Below are 15,013 nucleotides of genomic sequence, written 5' to 3'. Positions count from 1 at the left end.
GGTGTTAGTAGTGATATTGGGGCGACGCATTCAAACAGAACACAGCAATTTTCTCGAGGAAGTGCGCCATAAGAGGCACATTTAATAGCACCACTTCAATGGCGAAAGTGTTGAGCATGACAAATGGGCTATGTTGTGGTTCTTTTGCTGTATACCTTTGCTGCTATGCGCCACTCAAATCAACTTTTTCTCATACCAAGTCAAAAAAGAAAAAAGTTAGGCCCCAATTGTTGCTTATGCTATTACCACAATTATTGTTGCTCTTAGGGTGTCGCATTGAGTATTGTGCGGCAGTTGGGTGTTAAGTGGCATAAATCATAGCAATAAGCCAACGCTGAGTGAAACGAGTGCATACTAACATATTCACATATGTACATACTTACGCACATACAGACATTCGAATCCTTAAGTCAAATGTAATCGACTCTCGCACTCCGATGGCAACCTCTACATGCATGCTATGCTATGCTATGTATTTATGCGCGCTATGCTATGCGGTGCAAATTAGACACACACAAATTAACTAAGTATTCATGCGGATTATGGCAGATTAGGTGTGTGATTATGGATGCGCGCTGATTGTTTAATCATTCATTCACAACCATAGCTAAACATAACTTAAATAACTGCTTAAGTATAGTAACAATTGAAAGATGAAAAAGTAAACATTTAAGTGTATAGCTAAAATCAAATAAATAGAGTAAAAAGTTCAAATAAAACTATTGATTTACTCACCACCGCCATTTTTGTAGCATAAATAAGGAAATCGCCAAACGTTTGCCAAATCGACTGCGAATCCAATAACCGATAACAGAAAATCGACTTTGCCGCTCCATGTCTCCCGCTGATCGCTACCATCTGCCTCGTCCCGTGGTGTTGGTGTCTTAGCTATTTGTCCGGTCGGTGACATCGCCAAGGCGATGTCCTCTTCTTCGTCGACGCCGCACTCTAAATCTGAAAAATAAATAGGCAGACGTGCATATAAGAATATTTTTACTACACGTAAGTGTTTTCGATTTATGATCTAACACGTGGCGCTAAAGTAATCCTCCTATCAGAAAATGCTAATATATAAATTTTGCGATTGGCCCCTAATGTCAGTTCTGTTTTGACATTTGTGTAGTAAACACATGCGAAATACACGTTAATAAATAATGTTACGCTACACTGCTCCAGAACGCGGAATATTGCTGACTATTTATTTAACCAATAATCGGTCGGTGACTTTGGCATAACGTGAATTTCGTCGCAGATTTCCTCGCCGTCCAACGCCTACTGGTGAAACACTGCGACGTTTAGCCGCTCGCCTCGAACGACTGGCACAACACGAGATGCTGCCAGGTGTGGCAGACCCCGGAGTAGCCGTTCTGCAGAGAATATTGCTGCTATAGCCGAGGATGTCATGGAAGTGCCGTCGACATCGACCAGACGACATGCCACGCAAATGGGTATCAGTCGACGGTCTTTACAGCGAATTTTGGTACAAGATTTGAAGATGTTTCCGTACAAAGTCCAGACGGTGCATCAGCTGTTAGCTGCTGACTGTCAATCGCGTCTAACATACCCTCAAGCCATCCTTAATCACCACCAAGAGGAAGGTTTCCAACCGGACGGTGCAACGGTACACACTGCACGTGCCACAACCGATATGCTGAAGGATGCATTTCCCGGGCGCCTAATCTCCCGTTTTGGCGATTTGCACTGGCCAGCAAGATCGCCGGATTTGACCGCTCCAGACTTCTTTTTGTGGGGCTTTTTGAAGTCGCGGGTTTATGTCAAGAATGTGAGGACCTTTCGCCGGAAGTTTTGGCCAAAGTGATGGAAAATGCCATAAAAAGGGCTTAAATGGCAATCACCTGTGGCAGCGGCCATTTACATGACATCATATTTTCGACTTGATGTAAAAAAAATTAAAAGACCAAATAAAAATAATCCACAAGAAGAATTAAAGTTTTTCTTTTTTTTTTAAATTACAGCCAAAAAACATCGCAAGGTTACTTTTGCGCCATCTTGTATTTCATTCACGCAAGTATCTACAGGGTTGCCCATATTCAACGTTCCCGACGGATTTCGATGACTCTTTGGGCCCTTTCCAGGCGACTAGACTTGTCCGCAGGCAACAATCTTTGCGTCAATTGAATCTTATACGAGAATAAATGCAAGTCATTGCGGATAATTCGTTGTAAAGTGGTCCGAGCAAAACACAACTGCTGAGAACGGCGATTTTGGGATGTCCTTGGCGACGCCTCAACACTGGCCCATACAAGAGCAATATTCTCATCCGATCGCTTTGGTCGGTTTTGATTTGGCCTCTTTGGATTAGAAAGAGCATCACCAGTCGAAAACCTTTCGTACAAACGTTTAATGGTGTTCTTAGAAGGCGCACTTTTCACATTATTTAAGTTTTTATACGCACGTTGAGTTTTCACAATTGACTTCTTTTGTTGAATGTAAATTTCAACAATTTGGGAGCGCTCGCGTGGCGTGTACTGTTCCATGGTAAACATCTGCTTGGACTGGCGCTTCCAACGCGGTATGTCATTAAGCAATCTGACGTCACTGTCAAAAGATACAGGGTTGGAAGATGGGTCCGTCGAATATTAACAACCCGTTACTCTTCATCAATAGAAAGTAATAAAAGGTAGTCCACACGGTGGATTCTTTTAAAACTCAAAAAAATTAACAAAACTTAATATTTTTCGAATTCGAAATTATTCGTAAGAACAAACTTTCCCAATATTTATACAACACAATTCCATTAATATAGCTGCCTCTGCTGACTTCGCAGTAGCGTATACTGTAAACTCAGTTTTCCAAAGCTTTGATGAGGTTCTTGGCTCTACATCACATACCTATAGCTTGCTCGATATTCGCCTTAAAGTCGTAAAACGTAGTAATGGATTGTTTGCATAACACCGTCCTTCACGGACAAGTATAAGGGCGTAAAATCGCAGCTCCGAAGGGACCAATGCACATCGCCAAGATGACTGATAACACGATCATTGAACTGGCCCCCCAAAAGATCGATTAAAGAATAATCTGTGTGGCATGGACTTAAGACTTTGGCATACGACTGCTAACTGGTTACTTTACGGGCCACTGTAGCTAGAGATATCACTTAAGCAAAATTGCTCTCTGAGACCATCATCTGTCGATTCTATGAAATGGATATTGAAGATATAGACCCCATTCTTCGAGAATGTCCTGCTCTAGGCAGAAAAAACTACTCCACTTTGGTGGTATTTGTATGCATCCATATATAGTAAATTTGTTTAACATATTTGTTTAATTCAATTAATATAATAGTCTAAAAAATACAGTATTTCTTACAGACTATGAAAACAGATTAATGCTAAATCATTAATCAAAGTAAAATTAAACTTATAATTGACTAGCTTCAATTGTAATGAGTAAAAGAAAAAGATAAAATTTCTTATAACTTAAAGAGGAGGATTATCATTTTAGTAAGACAAGAAATACAAAGTTTCTTACAGACTACATAGAACTAAGAGTATTTATATATATATAGAAGTAATTAACAAAATTAAAGCTTAGGAAACTAAATTAACAAAATATACTTGGTAATTATTTAGAATTCTTACAAAGGAAGAAATTTTTTAATTGGGTATTAAATACATGTTTCGCCCTGGAAAAGTCTAGATCCAAAAGGGAGGCGAGATAGTTAATGTCAGACAGCGTTCTAACAAGAGGCGCTTTGGAACTATATAATGTCCTCCTAACGCCAACATGAAAAATTTTGACACGGCGAAAGTTCCTGCAAGGAACATTAAAATGTATTCTTTCTAGAAGAGACGGGCAGTCAATTACTCCATTAACGAGATCGAAGATAAAAGAAACTGCCTGAAACGTACCTCTGTCACTTAATGGACAGAGACTAATCAAACGACAGCGTGAGACGTAAGACGGTTTGGGGTCTGAGAAATTGAGTGAATGAAGCGCGAAACGCACAAACATTTTTTTAACCCTCTCCACTCGATTTATATGAACTGCATGATAAGGTCTCCAAATAAAAGAGGCATAATCTAATTTGGACCGCACAAACGCAGAGTATAAAATCTTAAGAGTATATGGATCAGTGAAGTACGATGAGTGACGTCTAACAAATGCGAGCATAGCAAGAGAATTGGAAACGGCATAATTTAGGTGCGTGATAAAATTAAGCTTTGAATCAAAGAAAACCCCTAAATCTTTTATCACATCAGACGAAGCAAGATATGTATGATTGATATGATAAGAGGTGTTTAGGGGGTTTTGAAGCTTAGAAAATGTGATTTTATGACATTTTTCAATATTAAGAAATAGACGATTAATAAGGCACCAGGAAAATAAATTATTCAACTCAGACTGTAGGGCGGCTGAATCACTAGAATTTCTTATTTCAGCGTACACTTTTAGATCATCAGCATAGAGAAGAAAATTAGCGAAGGAAAAACACGAATAAATATCATTAATAAACAAAATAAATAACAAAGGTCCTAGAATACTACCCTGAGGTACACCAGAGGTGGCAGTGTAGTGTTTCGAAGAAACACCATCGATAACTACAGTGCAGCATCTCTTTATTAAATAGGACCGAATCCAATCAAGGAAAGTTGAATGAAAACCGAGACAAGCCAATTTAGTTACTAAAATTGTATGGGAGATTTTATCAAAGGCTTCAGAAAAATCCGTGTATATCGCGTCAGTTTGGAAACCATTCTGAAAGCCTGCGTGGCAATCATCAGAAAAAAATTGTGGAAAAAGAAACCCCAGAATGTGCTAAAATTCTTAAAAGGTCTTAAAGTATAGGGTATCTCAGCAGGTTTCTCTCTTTTGTGCTAAGTTCACAGGAGCCTAATAAAAATACTAATAATTATTTAGATAGGACAATCATGCTTGGTTAAAGCGATTACTATTTTTATTGTTATTAGAAAGGGTTTAGCACAGCAACCAGAAAGATCTATTGTGCCACTTTCATGGATTCAGAGTACAGGGTTTTCCAATAAGAGGTGTTATTTTGATATTCAAAGAAAAATGCTATTTTTTAATATAAATGATCGCATTTTTATTTCATTATAAAGAGGAAGGTATGCCGTTAATAGTGGAAAATAACATCAGACAAATGACCAGCACGACCACGCTTACCGGACAATATCCCTTTCATGAAATTTTCCATAACCGAATTGCAAAGTGGCTGCCCCATTGTCCTCGATAGCCTCACGAACTCCATCTTTGAGGCTTTGAATCGACCCGGGCTATTGGCGTAGACCTTCTCTTTCACGTGGCTCTTTCAAAGAAAAAAGTCACAAGGTGTTAAGTCACAAGATCTCAGTAAAAAATTTTCCCGTAAAAGATCAAAATAGTTTCGTTGCTTGTGTGGCACGTAGCGCCGTCTTGTTGAACATAAACGTTGTCCAGATCAATACCATCCAATTCCGGTCATAAAAAATCGTTAATCATCTTTCGATAGCGCAATCTATTCACCGTAACTGTTGCTCCAGCTTAATTTTCGAAAAAGTAAGGTCCGCGGCCGCCGTAGCCGAATGGGTTGGTGCGCGACTACCACTCGGAATTCCCAGAGAGAACGTCGGTTCGAATCTCGGTGAAAACACCAAAATTAAGAAAATAATTTTTCTAATAGCGGTCGCCCCTAGGCAAGCAATGGCAAGCCTCCGAGTGTATTTCTGCCATGAAAAAGCTCCTCACAAAAATATCTGCCGTTCGGAGTCGGCTTGAAATTGTAGGTCCCTCCATTTGTGGAACAATATCAAGGCGCACACCACAAATTCGAGGAGGAGCTCGGCCAAACACCCAAAAAGGGTGTACGCGCCAATTATATATGTATATAAGGTCCAATTACTCCGTCGGGCCATAAACCGCACCAAACAGTCACTCGTTGAGGATAGAGAGGCTTTTCAACAATAACTGTTGCATTTTCTAAGCCCCAAATCCGACAATTTTGCTTGTTGACGAAGCCACCGAGGTGGAAATGGGCCTCATCACTCAAGATGATTTTTCGATGGAATTCCGGATCATTTTCATGCATTTCAACGACCCAATCAGCAAAGACACGACGTTGTTGATGATCGGCCGGCTTGAGTTCTTGTGTTAACTGGACTTTGTAAGCCTGAAGACCCAAATCTTTGTGCAAAATACGGTGTAATGACGTTTGTGGAATGCCGAAATCCAAAGAACGGCGAGGAGTGGACAAACCTGGGTTTTCTTCAACACTTTCGGCATTACAACAGCAATATTTTCAGCTGTTCTTAAGCGACGTGCACGAATTTTATTCTTCACATCTCTAACTTGTCCCAACAGCTCGAATTTTTTCACCAATTTCTGTATTCCGGTCCGACAAGTTAGTTGCTTCACGATGACCCAAAAATGTTCGAGTTTTACGAACCGCCTCTGCCAAATTTTCACCATTTTTATAGTGAATTTTAATAATTTCAATCCGTTGTTTAAGCGTGTATCGTTCCATTTTTATTAATAGCGTAGTTTCTACTTGTCAAATATTAAAAAATGATAGCTTCAAAAGTGACATCTACCGAAATAGTTGCCCATTCAAACTAACACCTGGTTTTGGAAAACCCTTTATTATTGTTAATATGAAAGGATTTATCACTGCTATCTGAAAGAACTATTGTGCCACCTTCATGGATGCAGAGTATTTCTCTGTGCCCATTTGTCCTATTTTATTGAGCTTTATTTCCCCCTCTGGTAAACTAAGTTTACCCAGGTATTTCCTCCGATTTCTTACCACATTCTGAATAAGTATCACACTTTTTTTATTTTTAATTAAACATATCTCTAACTCTATCCCTTAAAAGAATTTTTTATGCTCATAGCGTCGCACTCCTGCTTAAAACTAGCCTCAAACTGCACGAACTTCGCTAATAATTCGCTTATCGCTTTGATTGTGCCTATAAAATCTAAAATCTGCAGACTAAAAATTACACTTTTTGTAATGACCGCCGCACATTTAATAAAGCCCGCTTTAATTGCTTAATTGATGCCTGCTTGAGCACAAATTCTCAACTAGAGATGAAATCCATGTGTGGGCAAATGTGACGAACACAAAAGCGTAAACATTCTTTATAAAAGGAAATAGACCAGTAAACTCGAATTCTTCTGTCATATGTCGGCAAAAATTATTAAGCAAGAAAAAAGTCTTAATTAATCCGTATATAGTAAGTCCGCTTAAACTTCAGCTCAAAGCTACAGGCATTTTTTAAGAGAATAGAAAAGAGAAATAATTTTTATATGTGTTGCGACGTCATGCACAGTGCTTAAAATAGCCATAACAAGCACACACTCATACGAGTATACATAGGCTAGTTTAGGTTGAGTGGATGTCATCGGACACACTTAGACCTGAATAGTCCCATTGTCATGCCATTGGAGACTCAGGGGTGTAAGTCTTCTCTGAACCAACCTGTGAATTCAATGAATTTTGTTAATTTCAGCAATTCAATTTGTGAGACCTCTTCAATGCTGTCAAGAAAGGCGAATGGGAACGTGGAAAACCTTTTTTGTTCTAGAGCAATGCATGTATACAGGAGGTGGTTCACGATTCCTTCTTCTTCAATATTTTGATAGCTTCGACAAAAGTCATTATGTGGTGCCCAATCTATTTGCAAGCCTTCCAATTAAACAATACCCTGTTAGTATCCCTATCATGTCTCCAATATCTTCTCTCCTAAGATTCAGTAGCGAATTTGTGCGGTCGTGGTTCCATTCCGGTCAAGTTTGCCTGCTTATTTGACAAAAAAAAAATTTGGATTTCCACCAACGGGCTTTAGCAGCATTGACAGACTGTCCATCTATTAATAATTTGCACGTAGCTAAGGAAATCGGCATTAGTAAATTATCTGTGTGAATATTTTGTCTCGTATCTTCCCTTGCATGCTCATCTGCTTTGCAATTATCTTCTAAATTTCTATGGCCTGACACCCAGATCAGGTTTATTTTAAAATATTGCGACACTTCGCATAATAATTTGTGTCTGTTTTTGACGAGTGTTTTACTCTCATTAACGATTCTAGAGCTGCCTGATTATCCGAGTAGATCTATACAGCCCTCGTAGTTAGGCGTCTCTTATTTAAGAGGAATAAACCTCCTCTTATGGCGATAACTTCTGCCTCAAGACACTTCAGTGATTAGCAAGTGAAAGGATGCACGTAGCACAGCTTTTAAAAGTAAACTCCTCCACCTACCTGTTCATCAAGCTTAAATCCGTCAGTAAATACACTGACAACATCCAGAGGACGAATTACCTGTTAGGATGTTCTCGCCCAAGCAGCTCACGTATCACTGCAACCCTTACAGGTCATTGGGAGGTACGGGATCATGCAGCCAGACTTAACCTGCCTGCAGATGGGATGCAAAAGCTGTCAGGCGAAGGCATTACACACAAAAATATAGACATCACTCGAGAACAGTGGTAGTATAATGGCGCTAGACGCTAATGAGGATTATTTCAACAGAAATGCTCAGCCACCTCAACAACAACAACAAATATACTGACTTTGTGTTCATCATCTACCGTACCTCCGTCCCAGTCCTCTTTTGAGGTGAATACTGTGGCAAAGAGTTTATTTAATTGAAGCTCTACACTGTTACAAAAATCTGTAGTAACTGTAATAATGCAACATTTTTCTAGTATAGTCGAATGACTGAGCCTCAGAATGGACACGAAAAAAACTAGTCAAATGTGTTTATTCATCACTCGGGTAAAATTAACTGTAAATAAAAAAACATACATACTTATAGTGTCTGTTGTCATTATTAATTTGGCGTATTCACTTTGAAACTTCTACGTATTCTTCAAAATATGTTTGGTTCAAAAGCAAGAAAACGGTCATTTGTCGCACAATGGCTTAGCAAAAACTTTACATTGTCCTAAAAGTGTGGTAACTTATGCTTTAAAAAAGTTTAATAAAACCTTGTCGAAACAACGAATTTTTGTCGCAGTCAGAAGTCAAAGAAGTGGTGTCATTATTTCGAAAAAAAAACCTTCTCTTTCATTTCGAGATGCTGCGAAACAGGTTACCTCCAAAAAGTGCGCAAAATTGAAGGTTTACTATCACATAAAAAGATTGTGTGGTTGTGTTGTTGTGGGCGATGAAACATACGCTATGATCAAAAAGTACCGGGAAGGTAGTGTTAACAGTTTTCTTCGATTGCCAAGACATAGTGCACCATGAGTACCTTCTATCGGGCCAGACAGTCAATAAATAATATTATTTATCCGTTTTCAAGCGTTTGAGAGTTGCTGTACGTCGCAAACGGCCGGAAATGTGGGCAAACAATTCTTGGCTTTTGCATGATGATATCGCGCCATCGCACCGAGCCCAAATTGTGCTGGATTATTTGACCAAACACCAAGTAAATATGACTTCTGCGATTTATTTTTGTTTCCGAAGTTGAAGTTATCACTTCGTGGAAGGAGATTTCAGTCGATAGAGAAAATCAAAGAGAATGCGACAAAGGAGCTAAAAGCCATTCCTTCATCGGCCTACTAGGGGTGTATGTGGCATATGTGTGTTGCTTCAGACGGGTCATATTTTTAAGGTATCTCCTTTAATAAATTTGCCTGAAATTTAACTCTGTTTTGTTTTATTTAAACCTTCCCGGTACTTTCTGATCATAGAATACGTCAAATTAAACTTTATGGAGGTTCAAGGTACTAAGTATTTTTCGTTACACCAGCGGACATTACGGGTTTAAATATCACACATATGGTGAAATTCATCAGCAGCTACAAACGTAAATCGCCACTCGGTGGCCGTCATCCTCTAATCCAAGCCCTGGATTCTGCCTAGTTTCTCCCTTTCTCCTGTTCCCCTCTATGGTATTGCAACGGACAAATTTTAAATTTTTGTCCAAGTGAGCCCCTCGCAAGGGCAGCCATTTAGCCTAACTTCAGGGGCTTCTGAGAGCTCTGAGTTTTATATTGCAACGCAGAGAGGAGGACTTCCAATATTTGGTTTGGCAAGCCATCTGCCAGTGTGGTATGAAAAGCAAAACGTTCATTACCACGGAAATTATAAATCATAAAAGTTATTAAAAGGAGTGTTTGCAAAAACGTTTGTTCCCATGCATAAAACAACATACAGGCTCAGTTCTATTCTGGTCCGATTTAGCAACGTGTCATTATAGCCGTCGTACCATGAGCTGGGATGAAAATCACGGGGTAAATATTTTTCAAAAGCACCACAACCCACCAAACTATTTACAATTGAAAGTCATTGAAAAATATTGGGCAATTGTTAAAGGAAAATTTCTTAAGGGTCTTTCTGGTCTAGAAATTTGAAAAAATCGATTTTGTTTGCATATTTTCAAAGCTTAGACCTTCAAAAATATGCCCTTCAACGGATTTTTCAAAATTCCAATTATTTTCGGAGATACAGCAGATTTTGTGACGTAGCATCTAAGCCGGCCGAGTGGAGCGAATCGCACAATGAACAGCAGATCTTACCGAACGACTTGAGGACTCGTTCTTTTCAGAAAATCTTTTGTATCACACGTAACCTTTATTTATTCTATACATATATATATACCTTACAGTTCTATAATATATACCTGGAAATATATTGCCGATTAATACAGAGTAAGTGGTAAATATTAGATCTAAGTTATTCTATTGGAATTGTTGCTCAAACTTCAAACGCGATTTTCTCAAAACTACTTTTTTGGAGATGGTCGTCATGATATCTCAAGTTCTACTTGACCGATCGCTTTGAAGTTTGTAAAGAATTTTTTATTATACATCTGTTTATCGCGCCTGCCTCGGATTTTGAAAAATTTAAGTTTGAAGTATTTTTAAAAAATTTGAAAATGTAAAAAAGAGGGTAAAAAAAATTTTTTTTTTCAAGTTGACGCTATTTTGTGAATTTTTTTTCTTTGATTTGGCGTAATCCGCTAGCGAAATTCTAACTAATGAAGAATTTTTTTAATTTGTTTGATTTAGATCACTACAAGGGTTGGAATCATGTCAACCATGGACCCTTTTTTTTATATAGCCCTACTCCGACGGCCTGTAATTTCACGATTTTTTTATTATTTTTTTAACTATTTTTTTTTATAGTTTTCCAATATTAATAAAAACCATAAAAAAAATGGATAGTAAAAATGTTTTTCATTTTTTTTATCTTAGTTTTAAAAATACCTAAAATTAAGACGAAAAAAGAAATTAAAAATGAGCAGCAGTTTAAAATGAATTGGCAGAAAGCAGCAGATACCGTACCAAAAACTGATCTCAACGCCTAATGAGAGGAGTCAAATCTAAATTGCACCATTTTGTTTGTAACAAAGTAGTAAATAAGAAAATAAAATAAAAATTGTTTTGATTGCTTACGTAAATTTTATGTTTCCATTGATCCATTTTCGATTTTCGCCCGACCAATATTTTTCGTGTCAATTCTTTAGTTGCTTGCCACATAATTAAATTGGCAATAAGTAAAAAATTACTTTCAGTGCTTCTTTGAATACGAACCAATCTGTTCACAATAATACAATCGGTCCTACCACTGCTGAGTACAACCGGTGTACTATTTTCGGAGATGGTTTTCTTGCATGAGTGAAGTGGCTTTCCTCACTCTGCCTTCTACATTTAAATTCCAATGTAGCTTTCTATCTTATATCTAAGTATAGAGCCAGATATTACAAATTCGATTTTCATATAAACGACGGAAGGTTTGTTACTATTGAAATTCATAACTGCATTCATAACTGCATAATTCTGCTAACAATTGGATTTGGAATGAAACTCACAGAGGCATCATTTATTAACTTAGTTGCAATCATTCCCCCCGCCGCATTATCTCACCTTTCCACATACATATATGTATGTATGTATTATATATACATACTTATACAGCGCACGGCCGATAACGTGAATACTCCAAAATATGATCACCCCAAACGTGAACAAAATTTTTTTGGGCTAACTACGCTAAAACGTTAAAAGGCAAGAAAGTTCTGTAATATGAACAATAAGCGTTTCAAAGTTTTCATGTAGCTCTCAATGAGCTCAAATAATTTTGAACTTTCATTTAAACCAAGTGAAGCAGTTGAGATTTTCAACAAAGCAGCTGGCTATGAAAGCGTCGCTCAAAATGCATTGAGACGTCTCATCTGCTCGCTTGAATTTCAGGTACTAGAAGAACAGAAGACACAAAAACCGATGATTGTTTTTTTAAGCAATAATTTATATTTTATATCATAAACTCGTAAAATATGAATTTAATTGCATAAATATGTATTGACTTTACATCTGTTTGGCATTCGAAAACATGAACACTTTTGTTAATGTGAACTCTCTTGGTTTTAATTAGTTCACGTTATCGAGCGTGCCCTGTATATACAAAATACTTTCTATATGAGTTTAACACTTCCATCGCCTGTTTCATTCTACTCTACGTACCGAAAGCCTCTTAAGTTTCCAAACAATCGAACAGCTCGAGTGCCGCCCTAACCAAACGTTAACCGTTCGAATCCTTTTTTACAATTTTTTTCTTCTCACAGCAACGAGTATGCAAATGACATGAATGGCTTTCAGATGCTTTTTGTTGTATTTGGAGACACATTTATGTGTGTATTTTTGGAAAGTCATATGTGTCGTATATGTGCACCTCGATTCGAGTATTCGTTTTTGGGCATTTTCTGAGAAGGGTCCCAGTAGTAGGATGTGAGTATGAAAATAAATTAAATTCCCATTAAATGAATTCGATTACTATTAGAAAATCTCCACGATAAATAATTCGAAAGGTTGTTAATTATGAAACTAATTCTTTTTTCGAAAAACCTTAAGTTTTGAATGCAAACACTTCAATAAAAATAATTAAAATTTGTAAAGATAAATCTCCTCAAAGCAGCGCCTCACTAGACGGAGATACACTTTCTTCTGGCTATGAGCCATATTGCACCTCGTTAAAGAGAAGTTAATAATATAAAAAGCCGCGGCCCAGTACCCTGACCGTAGTTTTTTAATTAAATATGGCAATCACTGTTCAGATATTCATCAAATATCAGCTGGAGTTCAGCAAGGAAGCGTTCTAGGGTCACTACTATGTTTTTGGTTCACCGCAGGTATACCACCTCCTGACCAAACCAGTTCACCAATTGCTACGTTCGCAGACAATACAATACTAATAACATCAGGCAAGCCTAACTATCGTCACTAAAAACTGAAGCGATACTCAAATGCAGTTAAGGAATGGTTTGATAGCTGCTGCCTAAAAATAAATAAGGGCTAAACCGTATAAAATTTACTATAGTTCCAATGAAAATAAATAGCAAAGCACTCACAATAGAACCAGCCGTTAAATACTGGGAACTTGAACTCGAAACGAAATTGGAATTGGCACATCAAGCAAAAAGTCAAACAAATAAAAGAAAACTTTCGACAACTTCATTGGTTAGTCTGCACAAAATCTAAGCTTAATATACGGAAAAAGTTGTTACTGTTCCTGTTGCTGTACAAAACAATCTGGTTTTATGGGCTACAAGTGTGGAAAACGGCTAAAAACACACATATATTCTTCGATTTCTGACTATGTCTGATACACGAGAGATGATGACATCCATAGGACTTTTAATAAAGCACCTTGAGAGGATGAAATAAAAAAATAACAACAAGGCCCTTTGACAAAATACACAAGCACAATGCAGAAAACAACAGACTTCTAGAAAGTGAACGAAAAACTAAAAGACGTATAAAGATAACTCGAGCAAGCGACCTAATAAATGCTATAAAATAATAAATATCTAAAAATAGTTAAACTGTTATTATATTGTTGTTAAATAGTAATTACAGCGCGGAGCGTCTGCCAAGCGATCAACCGAATCGGCTGGTGGGAGAAAATGATCGTTGGACCTTCCCCTTCCACTAGAAACCGGTCCCAGTTCGCTGGCAACAGCGGTGCAGTCAACATCGCTCCGCGCGTGAAAGCTGTTTTAAAAGTGTGTTAGGATTGTGCAGTGGCGAAAATGCAGCGATTGTTGGAGCAACGTTACTCGATGAAATTTTGCGTCAACAATTGGACCCTTCATCACGACAATGCGCCGGCGCACACCGCCATCCTCTGCACCTCTGCATTGGCCAAGATGGGGGTTCCGGTGCTTCCCCACCCTCCCTACAGCCCAGACCTGTCCTTTCCGGACTTCTTCTTGTTCCCGCGCCTGAAAAGAAAGTTGAAGGGGAGGCGTTTCGACTCCATCGAGGCGATCCAAAAAACTGTGTCAGCCGAATTAAAGGCGATTCCGGCGGATGAGTTTAAAAAATGTTTCCTGCAGTGGAAGGACCGCTACCAGCGGTGTATTGACGCTCAAGGGTCCTATTTTGAAGAATATTAGTTGTATAAGCCAAAAGGTTTAATAAAAAGGTTAATAAAAAAAAATAAGGCTCATTACTTTTCAATCAAACCCTGTATGTAAACTGATTATTGTAATGTATAAAAATTATATTATAAATATAATTGATGCTTACACCCTTTTTGGGTGTTTGGCCGAGCTCCTCCTCCTATTAAGCCGAGATTTGCCATTCGGTTACGGCGGCCGAAGTATTATTTAAATTACTAGCACTAGGCACTAGCCATTAAAGGAGGTATACTGGTGGAAAAAATAACAGAAACAAGAACGATTTGCAACTCTTACATGTAAATATCTTTTAATTGATCGTTCAATCTAAGTCGCCTTTACTGTAGATCCGTCAGTAGGGATACCCCTCAGGGCGGTGTACTTTCTCCTCTGCTGTGGATATTGGCAATGAATCAATTGTTAAAGAATGTAGAGGAAAGGAGAATACACGTAGTGGCCTACGCAGATGATATTGAAATACGAATAAGAGGGAAATTCCCAGATACCCTCTGCAACATAATGCAAAATGCTTTGAATGAGGCTGCATCGAGTGGTCTTGCGATAAATCACAACAAAACAGAACTAATCATGCTCACCAGAAAGCACAGGATACCTGTTCTGAACCCCCCCCCCCCCCCCCCCTTGAGGGAAT

The 15,013-nt window shown here is 38.2% G+C and overlaps 2 protein-coding genes across 3 annotated transcripts in view; one reads left to right on the top strand and one right to left on the bottom strand.

Annotated features, from left to right (window-relative positions):
* The window catches only part of LOC129243667 (gamma-1-syntrophin), a 242,349-nt gene that overhangs the window by 213,498 nt on the left and 13,838 nt on the right, over window positions 1–15,013 (top strand). The window lies entirely within an intron of this gene.
* Window positions 1–15,013, bottom strand: part of LOC129243666 (sodium-dependent dopamine transporter) — a 49,536-nt gene that overhangs the window by 25,903 nt on the left and 8,620 nt on the right. For both annotated transcript variants that reach the window (XM_054880858.1, XM_054880857.1), the window contains exon 2: window positions 736–954. In XM_054880858.1, the coding sequence (XP_054736833.1) occupies window positions 736–910 (175 nt within the window). In that variant the 5' untranslated portion in view covers window positions 911–954. The remainder of the gene's footprint in view (window positions 1–735; window positions 955–15,013) is intronic.

This window comes from Anastrepha obliqua, chromosome 4 (genome assembly GCF_027943255.1).
Source record: "Anastrepha obliqua isolate idAnaObli1 chromosome 4, idAnaObli1_1.0, whole genome shotgun sequence".
Taxonomy (NCBI): domain Eukaryota; kingdom Metazoa; phylum Arthropoda; class Insecta; order Diptera; family Tephritidae; genus Anastrepha; species Anastrepha obliqua.
The sequence above is the reverse complement of the archived record's forward strand: the minus strand, read 5'-3'. Positions and strand labels throughout refer to the sequence as shown.